Source organism: Vidua chalybeata, chromosome 2 (assembly GCF_026979565.1).
Source record: "Vidua chalybeata isolate OUT-0048 chromosome 2, bVidCha1 merged haplotype, whole genome shotgun sequence".
NCBI lineage: Eukaryota > Metazoa > Chordata > Aves > Passeriformes > Viduidae > Vidua > Vidua chalybeata.
The window spans coordinates 15,951,402-15,970,855 of record NC_071531.1 but is presented as its reverse complement, the minus strand read 5'-3'; the positions used below and the strand labels follow the sequence as shown (position 1 = coordinate 15,970,855).

Sequence of the window (19,454 nt, the reverse complement as noted above, 5' to 3'; positions counted from 1 at the left end):
GCACCCACACTGAGACAGGGGAGGGGGTCACTCACCCTGGGGACAGGTTGCTTAAGGTCTGGCAGTTGGGGACAGGGAGGGTTGAACAGACACAGGTGGATCCTAGTGGGAATAGGCATTGGCATTGGCACCACCTCATTGTACACCCAGGCTGAGGAAGAAGGATGACGCGCATCACCTGTGACATTGATCCAGTGTGGGGTGGAGTCAGTGGGAAAAGCTGGTGCCTCGGGAAAAAGAGGACTCAAAATGGTAAAGCCATTGGGAGTGGCAATGCTGTGGCATTCCCCACTCCATACAGTACAAGAAAACTCTTAGCTCCAGCTACATGAAAAATGTATTAGGAAAATGTACCATTGCCTGAAACAGAATATACACAAAACATGACAGACAAAAGTGCCCTCAGACCCCTTTGCTCCGAGCTGCTTCTCAAAAGGGCTTCTGTGGGGATGATCTTCCCCCCAGCCTGCTCTTACACTGTGGCTGTATTTGCATTAGTGCAGGAGACAAGGGGAAGCAGCCTCAGGCCCTGTCCTCCTGTTATTACAAGGATAAGGTGGGACATGGTACAGCCATGGAGGTTTTTATTTGTGTGTTATTTGTTTGACTTTCCTAAAGGGAGAGCCTGTGAGTACCATGTCCCTCCCTAATAGAGCATCACCTTACATTTTCATGGCAGACAGTCTGCTCTGTCTGCTGAAGTGGCCTGAAGAATCAAGGAGATTGACAGCAAAAAAAAGAAATTACTTCAGAACTGCACCAGCCTGCTGGCAGGTCTGTTTGGGGTTTTTTCACTGTTAGTTTTATTCTTCTTTATTTTTTATTTCATTTTCTTTGTTGTTGGTGGTAAAGGAATGAAGCTACGCAATCAACTTTCTTCCTCCACTGCCTACAATCCATGTATACCAAAACTCAGTTCTTTGAAGAACTGACTGTGTGAGGAATTAATGCCAGGCTGCAGCCCTGTGTGCCCTTACATGCTGGAGTGCAGGACCCCCTACATCCAGAGCTTCATTGCCATAGAGTAACATCACCTCACCAGGAGAGCTGAGCCACAGTCATGCTGTGGACTGCATTGCTAGATTGCTTCCTCAGGCTGAGCTGAACAGCCAAATATGAAATCTCCCAGTCAGATTTATTGGAGTGAGATGGTGACATTTCCCAGAGGACTTAGGATCTATGGTGATGGATGATGCCGATCCATTAATGTAGTCGTCTCATCTGGGAAAGATGTAATTGTCGTTATGCATCCTGCAGTTTCCCTAAGTTTTTCTGAACACGTAATAGCACACATTGCAGTAGAAATTACTGTTGAAAAATGCTACAGTAAATATGTCAGGGGCTCTATATCCTATGGCAGTGTGCTTCTCTTCTGGAACCATGCAGCCATCATTAAGGTAGGGGAGATGATAAAATTTGGTATAGTGCACTCATCATGATGTATGTTCTCTCCAAAGGTTTGATGGAAAAGTATGGGCAAGACTGGCCTTGTTTCCTCTTGCAATAAGCATCTGCAAAATATGTTCATGTTGACTTGTTCAAAGAATCAGGAAAATGCTATTTACTGCAATAGCAGTGCTGTTTTTACAGCACTGGTTGCCCTGCCTGCATTTCCTGAAATACAGCCCTTTTCCCCCGAATAGTCTGAGTTTGGACCCCTGATGACAAAGAACATTATTACTTTTTTTGTAGCCTTGGCACAGTTTGGAATAATATCAATGCACCTCCATGCATTGAGAGCAGTGTGTCGGTCCAAGCTTGGATACCAAAGGAGCTGGAGAAGACTACGTTGAACTGGCTAGAAGATCTTTGTTCATCAAGCATCAAATTAGTAAAATTCAGACAACATTAGGCTGGCTAGAAGTGCTCCGGCAGCAGAGGAACATGATGAAGAGAGAGGGGAAGGCACAGTGGAGGAATGCACCCACAAGGAGTGTCCAGCAGCTACTCTGAAAGGAAAGGCAGCCTGTGCCGCCTTAGTGAGGGTGTGCCTGGATGTGTGTCCACTCATCCTCTTGAGTGATTGCAGTGGTAACTGGAATCCAAGCTGAGGTCTGTGCTTTGTGCTAATCATGTGCCAAAGTGACTGCTGTCCATGAGACCTCACAGTCAAGTGGATGAGGGAAAAAGGCACGAGAGAAGTGCTTGCTTGTATGTGTGTGCATGTGGGACATTTCTAAGCACTACAGGAATGCAATTTACTGCAATCTCTAATTGCAGAGAGACCTCAACAAACTAAGAGAGATGGCAATCACCAACCATATGAAGTTTAACAAGAGCAGGTGCGAGATTCTGCCCCTAGAACAGGGCAACCCTGGCTCTGTGCATAGACTGGGGAACGAGACACTGGAGAGCAGTGCCACAGAAAGGGCCCTGGGGTCCCTGGTCGATGCCAAGTTGAACATGAGCCAGCAGTGCCCTGGCAGCCAGGAGGGTCAGCTGTGTCTTGCGGGGCATCAGGCACAGCAATGCCAGCCGGGCAAGGGAGGGGATTATCGGGGTGTGTTGAAGAAGCATCTGGACAATGCTCTCAAGCACATGGAGTGGCTCTTAGGGTGTTCTGTGCAGGGTTGGGAGCTGGACTCAATGATCCTAATGGGTCCTCTTGAGCTCAGTATATTTTATGATTCTGTGATAACCTGGACTGGTTGACTGAGCAGTGGTAGCCTCAGTGGCACTGAGATGCAACATGACATATATTTTCAGTATTTTCTGTTATTTGCATACTACTTGTGGTCAGATCCATCTGTCAGAGGCATATTTCCCATTTCTTTCTAGAGGCTTCTAGGAGGACAAAACGGGTCATTGTTGAGAGATTCTGAAGTTTGCTTGTTACATCTATCAGCGCCATCGTGCTGCATCTCATGCTGGTGTTATTTCGAATTCAGTCAGAATTCATCTGACATCTCATGCATCATGGCATGGTGGAGAGAAGAGGTCAATTCTCTTCCCCTCAAAGTCAAACCAGGAAACACCTGGTACAAATGCTGTGAGGAAAGCACATGTAAAATGATGTGAGATTCAAAGAAAAAATGCTGCATTTTTTAATCACGTCACAGGAGTCTTATATTTTTCTGTCTCTTATAAACAAAATTCTTGCAGTGGTTAAAAGTTTTGCAAGGATGAAAATAAGGGGCCTTTTTTCTTGAAAGTTTTTTCCGTCCATACATTACGAGATAGGGTGGTGCATGAGTGCTTGAAATCTGCTGTGTGCATACTTTCTGCTGAGGATTAGTGCCATTGTGTAGCTGATGAAATGTTGAGCTTGGCTTATAAAAGTGATGGGGAGGGAGAGAAGGAGAGTCAGTCTAATAAATCTGAAACTATGAGCATAAAATTGATTTTGAAGTGGCAAGCTGATGGAGCATTTGGTTACTCATGCTAGTGGGGAAGGGCAAAGCATGGGCAGCAGAAAGGGTTTATCCCTTTCAGCCCAAGGTGGCATGCTGGGTGGCACACACGTGTGTGGGTAATCACCTGCACGTCCTTACCTATGTTCTTCGGCAAGAGCGTTCATATGTCACCAGAACAGATCTGTGAGCTAGAAGGTTCAGTTTTTCACTTGGTTTTTCTTTTTTTCTCATTATTTATTTATTTAAGCCAGGCTATATAAGGACAATGAGAGGCTGTGTGAAAATGTGGCTTTCAGTTGATTTAAGATGAGTTACAGAAGTGTTGGAATTTGGTATTCTAACCCCATGGCTTCATAATAAAGCTGAGGTTAACCCTATTCCAGCCCTGTCTGCACCAAGAAAAAGTGGTTTTTAACTGGAACTGGTGTGCTGTAAGGAGTGGATGAGAAAGGGTTTGCAGTGAGTCTAAAGGGATGGGTCTCTCAGGGCAGGTGTGGTATTAGTGGCACCTCACATCATTTACTGGGTTTGAGCTGGTGAAACTTGTTTACTCCTCGAGGGGTTAGTCTGGTGAGCTTCACTTCTGTGGCTAGCTGGGAGACAGACAAAGGGGTCAAAACCATGTTTGTATAACAGGGAAAAGTCAGATGTTCTGCCTGCAAAAGTGGCATAGCAATTTAAGAACTTACTTTCAACTTTACTCACTAACCTGTTGGCCAAGACCTGTTAACACATCCATGGTGAGGTCCCTATCCCTCTTACCAGGAGCAAGACAGTCACATCAGCAAGAAGAGATGAACAGTGAATGGCAGCCTTTGCCACACTGATGCTCATCTGATACTGGAGAAGATCAAGTGAATGTGGTAAAAATATCTATGCCTGGGATCCGTGGAGAGAGTCAGGATAAAATAGGGAGCTGAGTGTCTCAGAGCAGTGAACAAACCTCCACTGGGGTACCAATGAGGCTTTGAAGTCATTTCATTGATATCAAACTTGGAAATCCTTTGTAATAACTGAGATGCATTATGGGCTGTTTAATAAAGCAGTTGAATGGGAAAGGAACAAATATTTTATTAGGCTGACACTGAGTGCTTTTTGTTTCAGATTTTGGGGGAAGCAGGGCTGGCAATTATGTTTAATTGGTATCCTTTTCCTCTTGTTATCATTGGTGTATTGATTGCTGGGAAAACAAAATGTGTGGGTTTTAAAATTTACTGTAAAGTAAGGGCTCTCTTGTTTGTTTTGTTTAGCTCTGTGTACTCAAACCAGCTCATTTTTCTTTGCTTTGCTGGCGGATATTATGTTTTGATTGAAAATGATACTAAATAATCAGTTAAATGGGATATTTAATGACAAGAAAAATTCTTCAAAATATTTTTTTCCCATAGGAAAATCATGCACTTCACTTTTTGATGCTAAAACTGCTAGCATGAATCTGCATTCTTCCTATGATCCTACTACAAAAGTAATACATGGGTGCACAGCATGCATGAAAGCCATGGAGGTTAAGGTATAGTAAATCTCAGGAACTCTGATGCAAGACAGATCCCCTAGAGTAAGTTCAGTTTTTCCCTCATATAGTTTTAATTTAGACATTCTTAGACTTGCAGTCCACTGTCAGTTTTCCTTCCCTGTGGGAAGCTGACCTACTGTATGAGAAGAAAGCCTGGTAGATGAGAGTAGAGCAGTTGATACTGAGGAAGGCCTTTGTCACCGTATCCCACAAGATCCTCACAGACACACAGCTGATGCGGGGCTGGATGAGCAGGCAGTGGATTGGAAACTGGCGGAACAGGCCCAGCAGCAGAAAGTCCAGTTGGGTTGGGCGGCTAGGGGTGTACTCCAGAGGTCAGTGCTGGGTCCCACCCTGCTCAGCCTCTTCATTAATGATCTGGATGATGGGCACAGTGTACCTGCAGAAGTTTGCAGATTACACAAAACTGGCAGGAGTGGCTGATACATCAGAGGGTCGTCCTGCCATCCAGAGGGACATCAACAGGCAGGAGAACTGTGCTCACAGGAGCCTCCTGAAGTTTGCCCCAGAGAAGTGCAAAGCCCTGCACCTGGGCAAAAGCATCAGTACATGCCAGGGGCCACCCACCTGGAAAGCAGCTCAGCAAGAAAGGACCTGGGTGTCCTGGTGGACACCAAGTTGACCATGAGCCACAAAAATGATGGGCTAGAGCATCTCTGCTGGAGGAAGTTTGGGATTTGGGAAGGTGCTGGTGAGAAGACAGTCCCCTAGGGCTGTGCAGGCAGCACCTTCACATGGTAGGTGCTCAGGGCTGAGCACTGACACATCTGTCCCAACACAGTGCTGTAGCTGCTGACGTCCCCATCCCAAGGGACTGCCTCATGCTTTGAGGGAGACATCTGCACACAGCCAGCTGTGTAGGGGGAAAGCTGATTTAAACAGGTACTTCTACAGTCACAAAAACAGTAACTTGTCTTCCCAGTTTGAACAGAAATTGGGAGCACAAAAGCTGCATGGAGTCAGAAGCCCCAGCTGGGTTGAAGGAGACATCACTTAACATGTGACTCAGCAGTAATTATGGCTGGCAAATTTATATTTGTCCTTCATGTGTCAGATTTAATACATCAGATTTCCATGCACTGTCTCCACCTCAAAGTGTGTGTTTGGCTCACTGGAAGCTAAGCAACTTGATGCTGTGCAGGCATTTGTGTACAATACCAATGACAGAAAATAAACTACAACTGTTAAAGTTTTATTTTCAGAAAGTTGGTGAAAGGTTCCTGCAAGCATGATGGTTCAGAGACCCCAGGAACAGGCCTATGCTGCAGATATGGCAAATATTGAAGACTTGGGAATAGCAAGATCAATCTGAAATAATTTCAAGGTAGCGCTGTTTTTATTGTGGCTTACATGTAATAGTGTATATTGTGTAAGCAGTGATCCTTTTGGAAGCAGAGCCCATCAGTTAAGTGTTACAACCAGTTAGTGAAATAGTTTGTGAATGGAGTAAAAGAAAAGGGAAAAGGCATGCAGGAGTACAGCAGCAAGTGACATCTCCCTTACGCTTAGGGTATGTCACAGTTTCCACTGCAAATTTAGAGGATTTTGTGAGGCTTTCAATTTGGGTATAAAAATTCAGTTCAGGATGACATTTGTGAGGAAAATGTCCTATTCTTTCCACAGCATTTACTGTCTGTCTTGTATATATTGCCCTTGGGAGTGAAGGCACTGATTTCAGGCCTATGACAGGATTTTTTTTAAATTGCTCTGATTTGTTTTTAAATGAGAAAAAAGTGAGTTCTCTTCTCCCCAGAATGGATTGCTAACTGCAAATTGTTGACAACACAATATAGTTAGCAAATCTATGACTCTAACATGCTCTTTGCAGGCGATTAGCCTGTGCAATAGGCAGATGGCCATGGTATTTATTCAAAAGAACCATTTAAAAGACCGAAGTACCATCAGTTAGTCAGGCTGCTGCATTTGAGTATGATCATGCTGTGTGCTGAAGCAGGGTATACATATTGTCCATGTCCCATCTATAATGTGCCATTTTGCACTGCTGTAATGATTTCCTTTCTCTCTTGTTTCCCCAGGGCTTAATAGCTTGGATGGGAGCCTTGACACAAATAGCTTTGCTTCTTGAAAGGATCCACAAAAGCAGCAGTGGAAAGTAAACCTATTGCATGATTTCCATTGGAGCGGTATTCTCTAGCATCTTTTGAAGTTTTCTGATGAGGTGCTTATTTTAACTGCTCCTTGGCAGCATTCAGCTTATCCTCCAGAGTGTAGCTTCCATAGGTGCTTCCATAGGACTTCCATAAGAAGTACCATGAAGCAGTGCATACATGCATGGTGAACAGGAGATGTGCAGAGGGATGGGCAGCAAAGGCTGTGGGTGTAACTTCCATACTGGCAGTGATACCATGGCGTAGTCCTCCCTTCTCTCTCTGACTGGTGCCAGAGTGAATCCTGCCCATCTTTCCAATGCCTTTCTTTCCTTGCCCTCAATTGATTTTAAATGGTACCTCCTAAATCCTAACAGGGAGTTAGTTGTTGGGTGTTTGAGTCAAGGGACTGAGGCAGAAGAGAGCAGAGCTAAACTGGGATGTTCCCCTGGTGCCCCTTAGAGGAGACAGAGAAGTGCATGCCCAGTGATTCCCTTTTTGTGATGACTAAGCAGTGGTCATTGAGCCCCTTTCTCAGAGGCAGTGGGACTGTATTTAGCATCCAGCTGTGAGCTGGCAAGAGGATGAAGGCCAGCTCGCCTTAAGAAATATCCTGTGGGCCTCCTCTGCTCTGCCTGCCCCATACCTTGGAGGCATTCACTATCAGCCTATCTGCATGCAGAAGGGGGATAGTTCCCACTGGCCCTCATGGTGCCTCTGCACCCAACTGATGTGTGTGGTGTATCAAAAACAGCACCACAAATGGTGCAGCAGTGGGGGGGAAAGGCAAGCTCACTACGAGCTGTGAGTTGATTACTCCTTTGCCCTTTGGTGCTCGAGGATTACACTCCTAAAAGCATACATGGGATTGCCAGGATTCTCAGTCCCAGGTGCCTGAATGAATAGGTGAATCACAGGGAAATGTGAGAGGCAAACACTGCTGAAATCATTTATGGATTCCACATGTGGGAGAGCCCACCTGTGTGTTATTTGTGTAGTAATAGTTCATGTATTTGGTATATGAAACTCACTTTATTCAAATACATTTTTTCTATTCTAGCAACAAAACAGCAGTAATAATATGGTAAAGCCTTTGTGTATGGCTGGAACTATAGAGACCAAAATTTGTAGCATGGAAGATGATTTGTAGTTGGTTCGATCAGTGACATCAAGCAGCGAGTTTTGGGAAAACACTGAAGTCTATTATATCCAACCATAATTTTGTCCCCGAGCAGCTCCATTAAGTCAAGATTTTTAATTTTCTCTTTGTTACTGTGTTTATACTCAAGGGAAGCCCTATTTTTTCCAGGAGATACTGAGCCAGGCATCCCACAAAGGGAGCATCTAATCCTTTCCCATAGTGTGCACATTATAATCTGAGTTCTGTGTAGACATGAGGTACAAGCCATGGTACAGACCAGCAGGCAGAGCGCAGGGAGAGCTATGCTGCAGCCCCACAGGAAGGCACACAGCAGCCCTGAGAAAAGTCTTGCACAGCCATCAGCAGGAGATAAAAAAATAAACTGGAGTTATCACTACCCTTCCTAAGCATTTGTGTATAGCTAAGATATCACTTCCTGTACAGTCACACACATCATTGCATAGTGCCATGAACTTCGCTCTTATCAGCACCCTGATGGGAAAGCTCGGGTTATTTACAGTAGGGCTTGTTTCAGTGTTCCAAGCTTCTTTTCGGTTAAAACAAAGAGCAAATTAAATATAAAATAGATAAGTAGGGAAAGTGAAATTGATTGTCCAGGACTGAGGTATGATAGGCAGAGGAAACTTAAGGCACTTCCTCTAGATTACCTTCTTTTATGTATATTAGATACATGAAACTTATTTTAAAAACTGGATAACTGAATAATTTATTTGTAGTGAAGCAGCAATTTCAAAAGACCCAAAAAACCCCTCAAACCCCAGCACATGCTTCAGGTTGATTTTTTATTACAGAAGTATAGTATAGCTATCACTGTTAGTACCAATACTGAAAATTTACTTTTGTTTCAGTCACTTCCATGAGGATTTAGGGTTTTGTATGGTGTACACTATGTGCATAGTATATAGAAAAGAAGTCTAAGAACTACAAAACAACTTTGGACAACTTCAGTCTGTCTCTTGATCTCAGATCTTCAAAGTTTCCTCATTTGAGGTTTGGGGACTTGGATCCTTTTCTCTCTGCCTGCTTACTGACCTTGATAAAAGATTTTCAGTCTAACACATGTTTAGCAGCCCTGGGATTCCCTCCCAAATGAAACTAAAAATAGCTTTACAGGGAGCAGGATCAAGTTGTGCTGGACTCCACTGTACCTGGCAGCCAGCTACTTCTGAACTGCAGGCTGTGGGCAGGATCAGGAAATATTTTTAAGTATGTATATGTATTTTTTTATATATGTAATTTTTTTTTCTGCAGTGATGACATGCTCAAGAAGCAGGTGTACTGGAAGTGCAGAAAGGTCCACTTCTACATAGGAAGGGTGAGGGGGAAAAAAACCCACCCCAAACCCATAAACCTGGGTCAAGGGCTGCACCTCACCTTTCTTGTGTCCTTCCCCTCACAGAGTGGGGCCCTCCCAGAGGTAGTGACCTGGCTCCCAGCAATGTATATTTACAGATCCCAGGCACATATAGGATTCAGTGTGGAAAACAATATTTGATTGTGCTTTGAAAAAAACCAGCCAAGCTTACAGGCTTTTCTCCATGGTTTCTGAGGGTGATAGATGAGCTCTTCTTCCTCTCATCTCGGTATTTCCTCTGCCTCCAGCCCTGTCGCCTTTTAAAGCAGCAATGGGGGAATTTTATTATGTTTTAGACTTTCATCTTCAGCGGTGATCTGTCTCTTTCTCCATGGGTCCCTACAGCATGCTAATCCCTTAAGTCTCTTATACAGCATAATTTTCATCTTAATTTTTCTGTTTCTCAGTGTTTAATGGTTTTGCCAGGGGAACAGGGGGTCATTTCCTGTCCCCACCAGATCATTCTCTCTGAATTCACTATTCTCTATGAAAACACTGCAGTTCTCAAGCAAACAGAAACATTGGGAAGAGGCAATGTCATGTGCAGAACACTCAGCTGTGCTGCAGCAGTTGGAGGAGCAAAGATGCTGGTGTGCACTGCAGAGACCAAAATGGTCATTTGAAAAAACAGGGAGGGAGAGATTATGTAAGAGCAGTAGAAAATGGCTTTTTAATTCCTTAACAGAAATGATGATGTCTATTTTTTTCAGCTTAATCTGCTGAGCTGTCTCCTCATAGTCTTTATTTTTATAAACAATTATTTTTCTTTTTTTTTCCTAAAACAACACTGGCCCAATGGTTTTCTTACTGATACTTGTTACTTTCTGAATAAGAAATTTGATTTTTGCTCCTGTTTTCAGCACTTGGGTATCTCTGCCCTCCTGTAACCTGTCTCAGCCAAAGCTGGAAAAAAGGAAACAAACAAACAAACAAACAAAATCCCCAGCTCTATATTTGTGAATCTTTTCTGCAGAACATTTCATGAGATGGGAAAAATCCAGAATTATTCTCCTTAAGCCAGCAGCAGGAGGGGGAAATAAATGACTCATGTGTTTACTTTTAAAATCCTTTTTAAGCACTCAGATGTGCCTGATAAATTATTAGCATTTCCCCCAACCAGTTTCTGCTACCAACTGCTGGCATTTCTGTAGGTAGTCCTGTGCTCACTGTAGTATCTCACAGCCAAATCCAAGGATTTACAGGTCTCAGGAGAGATTTAGTAGGTTTCCCACTTCCTTGCCTTGGACATTTTTTTAGCCTCTGTTTGTGGGTTTGTGTTTTTTTCCCCTTTTCTTTGACCTCTTTGCACGTTTGTTGATCTTAAAAAAACATCTGTCCCAGCAAACCATTTATGCAAGCACCAGAGCCAAGGAGTTCTTTACATGCTCTTAAACTCAGGCACATCCCCAAGCTGGGACCCTTCACCCAGACAATTTCAATTTCAGATGGTGCTGCCCTCCCTGTCATCCCAGTACCAGAGTGCCTTCAGGACATGGGGAAGTGCCTTGCTCCCATGGGCCTGGGTACCTGGGCAGTGGTGATCACATCATTTGCTCATAGAGAGCAGGATTCAGCTATGTGCTGGTGAAAAATGTACATTTGGGGTGTGCTGGTGCTTTCCCATGGTAACAGAGTTGAAACTGGACAAGTTTCCATGGTGATTATTACTACAGCAGGATTCTCTTCACACTTCGGGAGAGGCATGGGCAGCACCAAGCAAGGCAGGCAGGCATCAGCCAAAGTCTGCTGGCAGCAGCTCACAGGGCAGAAATTTTTTATCCTTCTAAATAAATGTATGCATTAATAATAATAAATGTATCATTAATTTGCTGACTTTTTTTTATTTTCTTTTCCCCAGGACAGGGAAGTGTTGATCTTTAGGGGAAATAGGCTGCATATTTCACCATGATCATGAACAGAAACCATCCCTGCCCTTTTTTAATTGCCATTTGCTCGGTTGATATAAATAGTTGGGCTGTCAAACTGGATTTTAAGTTGTTTCCTTTTTTTTTTTTCCCAGGTCTTTAATGAATCAGGTGCCTGGTTCACATTAGTGTCTCTGTCTAGCTCTGTGGCAGGGTGAACACGAGTTTTGGTTGGTTTTGCTTTGCCATTACATGATCCTGCCATTTCTGAGCCTGCAGAGAGCAGTTGTGGGAGGAAAAAGGGACAAGCATTGAAGGGGAATGAAGTCCCCTTCATGAATGGTTGAATATTTCATGGCTGCAGTATTTTTAGAAATGTTTGTTTTGGGGCTTCTGTTGAGTTAAAACACCATGCTGTCACTCAGCACTGACATGCATTGTCATTATGTGAAGCTGTGTATAAAAATGTGGAATGGGCATCCTAAGTCCTTGCTTCAGGCTGTACTGAGAGGGTTTTTTGGCTGCAGGCAGTCCTTAAGGCCGTGTTTATGGCTAAATATAAGTTCCCCAAAATGTTTTGCACAACATGTATATCCCGCATCTCTGTATATATAGTACACTGTATTATGGAGCCGTTAGCTTCAAGTGTGGAAAAGTTTAATGGCTTTTCTTTGGCGATGGGGTCTTTAAAGGCAGTTGCAAATATTATTATAGGGAAGAGATTTATGTGGTGCTTAAAATATGCTTCTGGCTTGCAGGCCAAATTATGTCAGTGCTGATGCTCCTGGCAGCGTGGAACCGCCACGGGTCCCACTGACAGCGATGTAGAGGTGGTGCTGGCAGAGAACAAGAAGCCCTGCGACATGGAGGAGCTGTACAAGGATGCCCCCAACCTGCCTATGGATGTCACCAACTCACCCTCGGCGATGGCCAACAACAAGCTGGAAAATGGGGTGGCTCAGCTGATCACAGCAGAAGCTTGGAACATCAACTCGGCCGATCTGATGAAGAAAGCCCTTTCCCCGCTGGTGACAGTCCCTGCACCCTCCATCCTGACGCCACCGGCCGAATCGCAGAGCGGGGTGGCCCTGAAGGTGGCGGCCACCGTGCTGCAGCCCATCTGCCTGGGGGACAGCCCCGTGGTCCTGCCCATCCACCTGCAGGTCGCCGGCAGCACAGCCCCACAGATGCCAGCCACCAATGCTGCCACCCCGTACGTGATGACAACCCAGGGCCCCGTCCCGCTGCCCGTCCTCCTAGAGCAGCATGTCTTCCAGCACCTGAACTCGCCCCTGGTGCTGCCCCCGGGAGCTGCCTGCCCCGCCAGCCCCCTGCACGCCGGCCTCTTCTCCGGCACCGCCACCCCCGTTGGGCAGCCCCAGCTCCTGGACCCCAAGCCCTCCGGCCAGGCGCAGGAGCCCGTCCTGCCCCCGGTCTTTCAGACACCGGGATTCGCCGCCGTCCTTCAGGACCTGTTTCCCTCACAGGGCGCCCTGGGCTCAGCCCCCTGTCAGCCGCCCCCCGACTACGCCACCCTCCCACCGCAGGCCTTCAGCTCGCCCCTGTCCCCGCTGGTGCCCCCTGCTACGCTGCTGGTGCCCTACCCCGTCATCGTGCCCCTGCCCGTCCCCATCCCTATCCCCATCCCTGTCCCCATCCCTGTGCCCCACGGCGCCGAGGCCAAGGCGGCCCCTGACCCACCCAAGCCGCCACTCTTCACCCCCCACGCCTGCAAGGGCACCCAGACGCCCCTGGAGAAGGAGGAGACGAAGCCCTTCGAACTTCTCCACCCACGGGAGTTTCCCCAGCTGAGCCGCCACACTGTCATCAAGATGGGCGGTGAGAACGAGGCGTTGGACCTCTCCATGAAAGGGGCGCCCGCGCTTCGGGCCAGCGAGGCCGTGCCGCCGCCGCCGCCCGAGGACGGGGCGCTGGACTTGTCCCTCGCCTCCTGTCGCAAGCCGGGGGGGCCGCACGGGGAGGCGGCCGGCCCTGGCCCTGCCACCACCGCCGAGGTCGGTGCCCACCTCGCACCGGACAAGCTCCCCGGGCCAGCCGCCCCCTTCGGCCCCTGCAAGCCCTCGGAGGCGGCGGGTAAGGCGGAGGGCAGGGGCGCGGGCGGCGGCGCGGCCGAGCTGCTGCGGCAGCCGCAGAAGTGGCTGGTGGAACAGGCGGGCAGGGCGGGCTGCGAGCCCAAGGCCGGCAACAACATCGAGATCGTCAGCACATCGCAGACAGCCAAAGTCATCGTCTCCGTCAAGGATGCCGTGCCCACCATCTTCTGCGGCAAGATCAAGGGCTTGTCGGGAGTCTCCACCAAAAACTTTTCCTTCAAAAGGGACCTGCCCCAGGACTCGGTGCTGCAGTGCTACGATGTGAAGAGCCCGCCCGAGCCCCGGGACACCGCCGAGGCCCTCAGGAAACCCGTCAAAAACAGGAGCGTAAAGCTAAAGAAAATGAACTCGCCGGAGATACATATTCTTCCAATCAAGAAGCAACGGCTGGCTGCCTTTTTTCCAAGAAAGTAAATTATGGGTTTTTAGAATTTTAAGATTATTATGAGAAGAAGAAGAAAAAATAATAAAAAAAGATGCACTCGGTTTTAAACTCATTTAAAACTTTAAACTATCTTTGTAAGTTATTTTTGGGGGAAGAGGGAAAGGATTGGATGTAGAGGCCCTATAAGCAGGGTTGGTTTGGTTTTTTCTTTTGTTTTTGGATTTTTTTTTATTACCAAATTTTGACTTTTCATGGGAAACTGAATTAAAAGCAACCTATTTTTCAAGCAGATTGCACATTTTGCAGCTTTAATGGAGTAATGGATGAGTCAGAGGGGTAAGAGCTATTTTCACTGCCATAAAGTGCTTTGATGATGTAACTCTTCATAACAGTCGGAATGGAAATTTCAAAAATAAATGTTTGTACGTGCTAATTGGTTGTGACATTCGTTTCTCATTTCCAAATTGCTTTCAGTCTACAAGGAAGGTCGTGCAAAAAGCCCGTAAGCTGTAAAGCACTGCAACTAACTTGTGCTGAGCCTAAAATGTTAAAAAAAAAAAAAAGCAGGCTAAGAAAAATTCTCTTGTCCCGCAGCAGTGTTGCAGAGCATGTCACAACAGCTGCTAACAATGCACCCAGTGAGCTACCAGAGCAGTGAGAGTGAGCTCTGCAGCCTAGTGCACACCTAAGACAGGTTCACTGTGAGAGACCCATAGCAAACCATCTTAAGTAATACTATCAGTCATTTAAAATAAAAAAGCCTAAAAGTCAGGGGAATTCGGTTGCCAGGGGGCAGGAGGGGATAAAAGAATCACATAATTTTTCCCAGCCTAACTATGCTATATGGAAAAGCTGTTTATTGTTAGTTTCCTATGTTTCTTTGATGACTGATAGCAATGCACGTAAAAGAGCAGAGCTGTGTGACTTATCACTCAGCAGCGTACAAAGCCACCCACGTCAATGGAGAGATGTGAATGTACAATTAAAATAAAGTTCTGCTAGGTTACAGTTTTGCACTTGTCTGTGGAAATGAGCTGGAGGTGAATTACTGTTTATGGGCTTCAAAGTTCACACAGCTCACTGGTAAAAACAGATCCTGATGGAAGGACAAATGCGAGAGCAGGAGGACAGTTTTTGGTGGGTGCTGCGTCTTTTGTGGCTATACCTGTAGAAAACTTTTGTTGCAATTTCAAATTACATGTTCCTGGCAGGGCACCAGGACTATCTAAGTAAAAAAAAAAAAAAAAAAAAAAAAAAAAAACCAAAACATTATAAAGCTATCAGCTGGATGCCATCACATGCTAACTGTGCCTGCCTTTGCCTATCTGCCGCCAGCCTATTTCTATGACTCCTCTTGGACAGCTTTTTTGCAGTTGTTCATACAATGATAAATTGCTCAAAGCAGCAGCTTCAGTGTCTTAAGTCCTCTCACACCCATAGGCATCAATGTCATGCCAAAATCTGCTGCAAATTTTGATAGCAGCAGGCACCAGTTCGGTATTTGGAAAATGAAACTGCAGTGAGGTTAGGAAAGGCATTATGTTTCTCTTTTCCTTGGCTGAAGGATCACTGCCTTCTTGCTTAATACAAAAATGGAAGACTTTCACATAGGCATAGCATCAGTTCTGTCAAACTCTTGCTTTTTAAGCATTTTAAAGCCTTTTATTTTTCCCTGAGGTGGCAGAACTGACAACGTTCAGAAAAGTGTAAAGTGTTGATGGATTCATTAATGTTTAGTCATCTAACAATTTTTTTTAAATATCTTTTTTTCTTAATTGAAAATACTCAGCTACTTCATTTTTCTCCTTCCAAGAAACTGCTAATAAAATATGTCATTTGTTTATTGCACTGCAGAGGCTGAGGATTTCAACATCCCTTGGGATGGCCATCCCAGTTGTCACTGTCCGCTTCTATTTCAGCCTGCCTGTTCTAGAGTGTCAAAAAACCTTGTGATAATGTGAATTTTCCCCAGGGCTATACCACAGAAAAATAAGGCGGTCACTGAATTGGCTACTGTCATTTTTACAGAAGCAAGCTCAAAAGAAATTTAATTTCTTTTTTTTTAAAGAAGTGTTTCACACTGGTGGTGGCATCTGCTGCACCAACTGTACAAATCCTTGCTGTCCAAATCATTCCCCACAGCATCCTCAGCAGGCAGAGAGGGCATCCATCCACTGCTGCCCTACTGCTGATAGTTGGGACAGGCAGAGCTTGTTGGTGGCACTGGCTGCATGCAGATGCTCAGCTTTTCCCTCCTCTCCTTCAGAGGCCTTTACTGGGAGCATCAATGCTCTGGGTACCTCCCAGCCCACTCTGCACACAGAGAGGTCTGGTTTAACTGAATTTAGACCACAGGCTCCAGAAACCCTGACAACAAATAAGGCTAAATCAGCTTTATGACATTATAAACCCATACAAGCACTGTCAAAACAGCCAATGCCTGGGGACAACAAATTGAGTTTAAAGCCAACTGGTGCTGGTTGTAACAGTAGACCAGACCAGCAGCCATGTGGCTGCATCTTGCCCCAGTCCCTTGGACGGGTAACTGCAACCTCTTCCTTCTGAAGCAGGGCTGAGGAAAACCAGAGCAGGCTCCAATTATTCCAACATCCCTCTCTGCCACTCCAGGACAGCCTCCCTGACTTTCCAGGGCCTGGATGGGCAGGCTCCCTGGCACTGCCGGTGGCCACCAACATCCCCAGAGCCTGTGACACAGGCTGGAGCCACTCCCATAGAAATGGATAAGCAGAGCAGACAAGGCTCACCCACCCTGCTGCCTGGCTTTTCCATTGCTTAAACTGCAGGGCAGGGGGAATATTCTCAACAGCATATTCCCAGGAAGGTTTAGGACAGTTGGCACTCCCTTACCCTGATGCCATTTCATGCAACCCCAGGCTTCAAGGCTGTGCCATGGGAAGAGGTGTGGCACCTCTCCTGCTGCTGAACTCTGGTGGGCAAATGATGCTAAGTGGGGACCACTTGCCTCCCACCACCCTCATGTGTGAAGCACAAGTCCTACATCTCATCAGCACGGGGGAGAAGTGGCCATAGAACAAAGTACTTAATTACACCAAGATTGAGCACTTTCACCTCCTCCTCCTCCTCGCCTCTAGCAGCAATTACAGATTTTGTGTATTGGGCCATTAATTTTCTACAGGGCTACATTTTAACTGCTTCTGAAACTTCTATATGAGGAGAAGGATGCGGAGCTGCACTCATGATATATGGAGCTTCCATTTCTGGTGGCTGTTAATGGAGACATTAATACCTCTAGTGAAGTTGAAGGGAAAGTCATTAAGCTGTAATAGGAGGAAGACATTTTACAGTGATGAGTATATGCAAGAGAGGAAAGAGAGAGCAGAAGGAGAGAGAAGCCGTGCCCTCAGGGGCACCCCTGGTTGGCTCCAGTCTCCACGTGACTTGGACTTTGGCTGTGGGGTCTTATTAGGGAGTGAGTGAGAGGGTAGAAGGTTGTGGGGTCATATTACCTTTCCCTCTGCTCTCTTCCCCCTGTCAGGCAGGGGCTTTGCAGGAATCCAGAAACTAAATCCAAGGCAGGCAGAAGGGCTGCACATCTCAGATGAAGGCCATGGGACAGGGCAGTCTCGGGGGAAGGAGTGCTCAGATGTACCAACTTTCCTACACAGGACAGTCTTTCCCCAATGCTGCCAAAGCACAGCTTCAAGGACCAGGGGTGCACACCTAAGGCTTCCAAATGTGGAGTTAGCTGTTAGGAAAATAAATTAATCCAAAAGAAGAAGGAGGGAATTTACCTGGACTAGGCAGTTTCTAGGTTGGGAGGACACCAAGCAGTCAGGTAAGGCACAGACAACCATAAGTGCAAGGAAAAGGTGGAGAATGGGAAAGGAAAGCAGGCAATGGAAGCTGAGACAAGATCCAAGCCTGTTAATATTGCACCTTTATTGAAGTTAGCAAGCAGCCAGAGAATCAAAGGGAGAAGCAAAACGACAGCTTTTGGCCATGAGCTGCTGACAGAGAAAAGGACATCAGCTTCTAAGACACAGCTCAGGCTACTTGGTGAGAGCAGGAAAAAAGGCAGGCACTGAGCCCAGAGAGGGCCATGCTTTTTTGAGCTGAAGGCAGCCAAAAAGTGAGGGCTAGGGGAGACCACATATCAAACCACATATACAGAGCACACAAGGCAGTGCAACCTCCTGCTCCTCCTGCCCTGACAGCAGAGGACAAGGGGCAGCAAAACTATCCCAGCAGAAATGCAAAGGGAAGCAGAAGAGCAAAGGTAGCTGCTTTTGCCTTTCCCATGACTGAGGTAACGTGTATGCCCTATATTCTCCTACCACCCACACTCCTATCTGCTATAAACTTGATATGCCACGATGTCTCACGATCAGTGCTCACTTTTTTAACCACTTCTACCCATTTTCTGCTCAGGCCTCCCAGAGCACTGGGATGATTACAACACTTTGCACATCCCTGCAGAGGTTTGACCCATAGGTGCTCAAGGATCAGCATCACACACATGCACATGAAAGGTTTCAGGGGAAACCATTTGGCAGAGAAGTGGCCATTGGGCATGGAAGGGAATGAATCAGAGAAGTCTGTGCCCCTTCACTTGCACAGAGGCAACTTGGGACTGTGATCTGACAATAGTGACTTGTTAACAGTTCTCATGAAGAATATTAGACAATGAAAATAGCATAAAACAACATTGCATAATATCCTGGTGCCAGATGTTTTAGTTTGTTTTTGTGCTCAAGTTTATAAAAACATGTTGAAGGGCTCAGTCAAGGACCTTGTTTTCCTCTGGGGTCTGTTCCTGCCTTCCCAAAGGCAGACAATCTGACACAGTGACATTAATAATGTTAATTTGTGCAATTTGCTTTTTTCACTCACCTTTCACTTTTTTCCCCCAATGCTTCCTCCTCCTCCTATTTAAAGTTGCATTTCTCTTAGACTATACTACATACCCCTAATGCTGAAGTTTTCAATTCAGAGTACTCTGGGGCAGTCTGACACACACAAGCAAATCCCCTAATTTTAGTGTGGAAAACCTATTTTCCACAGTTGTTAAAATCATGGTATTGCAATCCTGTTAGGAAAATCTGTTTTGTTGTTGAACCATCTGAAACATTTCTTCATGTTTGGGTAGAAATATTACTAATCGCTAAAATATTTAGTACTGCTTCGTGCCCATATACCCCAAGCTCTCTTAGAATAATACCGTAATATCCCAGTACTGAAATTATTAGGATTCTTCCAAACTAAGATATGAAAATTAAAAGAGCAAACAGCAGGGTACAATCTAATCAAGTATCTGGAAGGAAGGACTATTTCTACTTTTTTCCAAGTGGAACATCATTTTTTCACTGTTTGGAAATGTGTTTCCAGTGAAACTCTGGTAACAGACACATTGCATCCCTGTATCACCCTGTGTCCCCCCTGCATGCTCCTGGGATTACTAATGTTCCTGAGGCCACAGCTGTTTCAAAATGGTCACATTTTTTGCATTGTTCAATATCATCCTTCCCACCACATCCTCATCAATGGAGTTCCCATCTTTCTTTGCTTAGGAACAAAGTTAGGCAATTATTTGTCGTAGT

General features: G+C 45.8%; 1 protein-coding gene across 2 annotated transcripts in view; it reads left to right on the top strand.

Annotated features, from left to right (window-relative positions):
- RAI2 (retinoic acid induced 2) overlaps nucleotides 1-14,308 on the top strand; it is a 44,462-nt gene extending 30,154 nt beyond the window's left edge. The window contains exons 1-3 of one of the 2 annotated variants that reach the window (XM_053936514.1): nucleotides 6,115-6,211; nucleotides 6,924-7,066; nucleotides 12,135-14,308. In XM_053936514.1, coding sequence (XP_053792489.1) covers nucleotides 12,240-13,904 — 1,665 coding nt within the window. In that variant the 5' untranslated portion in view covers nucleotides 6,115-6,211; nucleotides 6,924-7,066; nucleotides 12,135-12,239 and the 3' untranslated portion in view covers nucleotides 13,905-14,308. Of the gene's footprint in view, nucleotides 1-6,114; nucleotides 6,212-6,923; nucleotides 7,067-12,134 lie in introns of those variants that run through there. The other variant, XM_053936513.1, reaches the window with a different exon arrangement.
- Nucleotides 14,309-19,454: the final 5,146 nt, after the last annotated feature.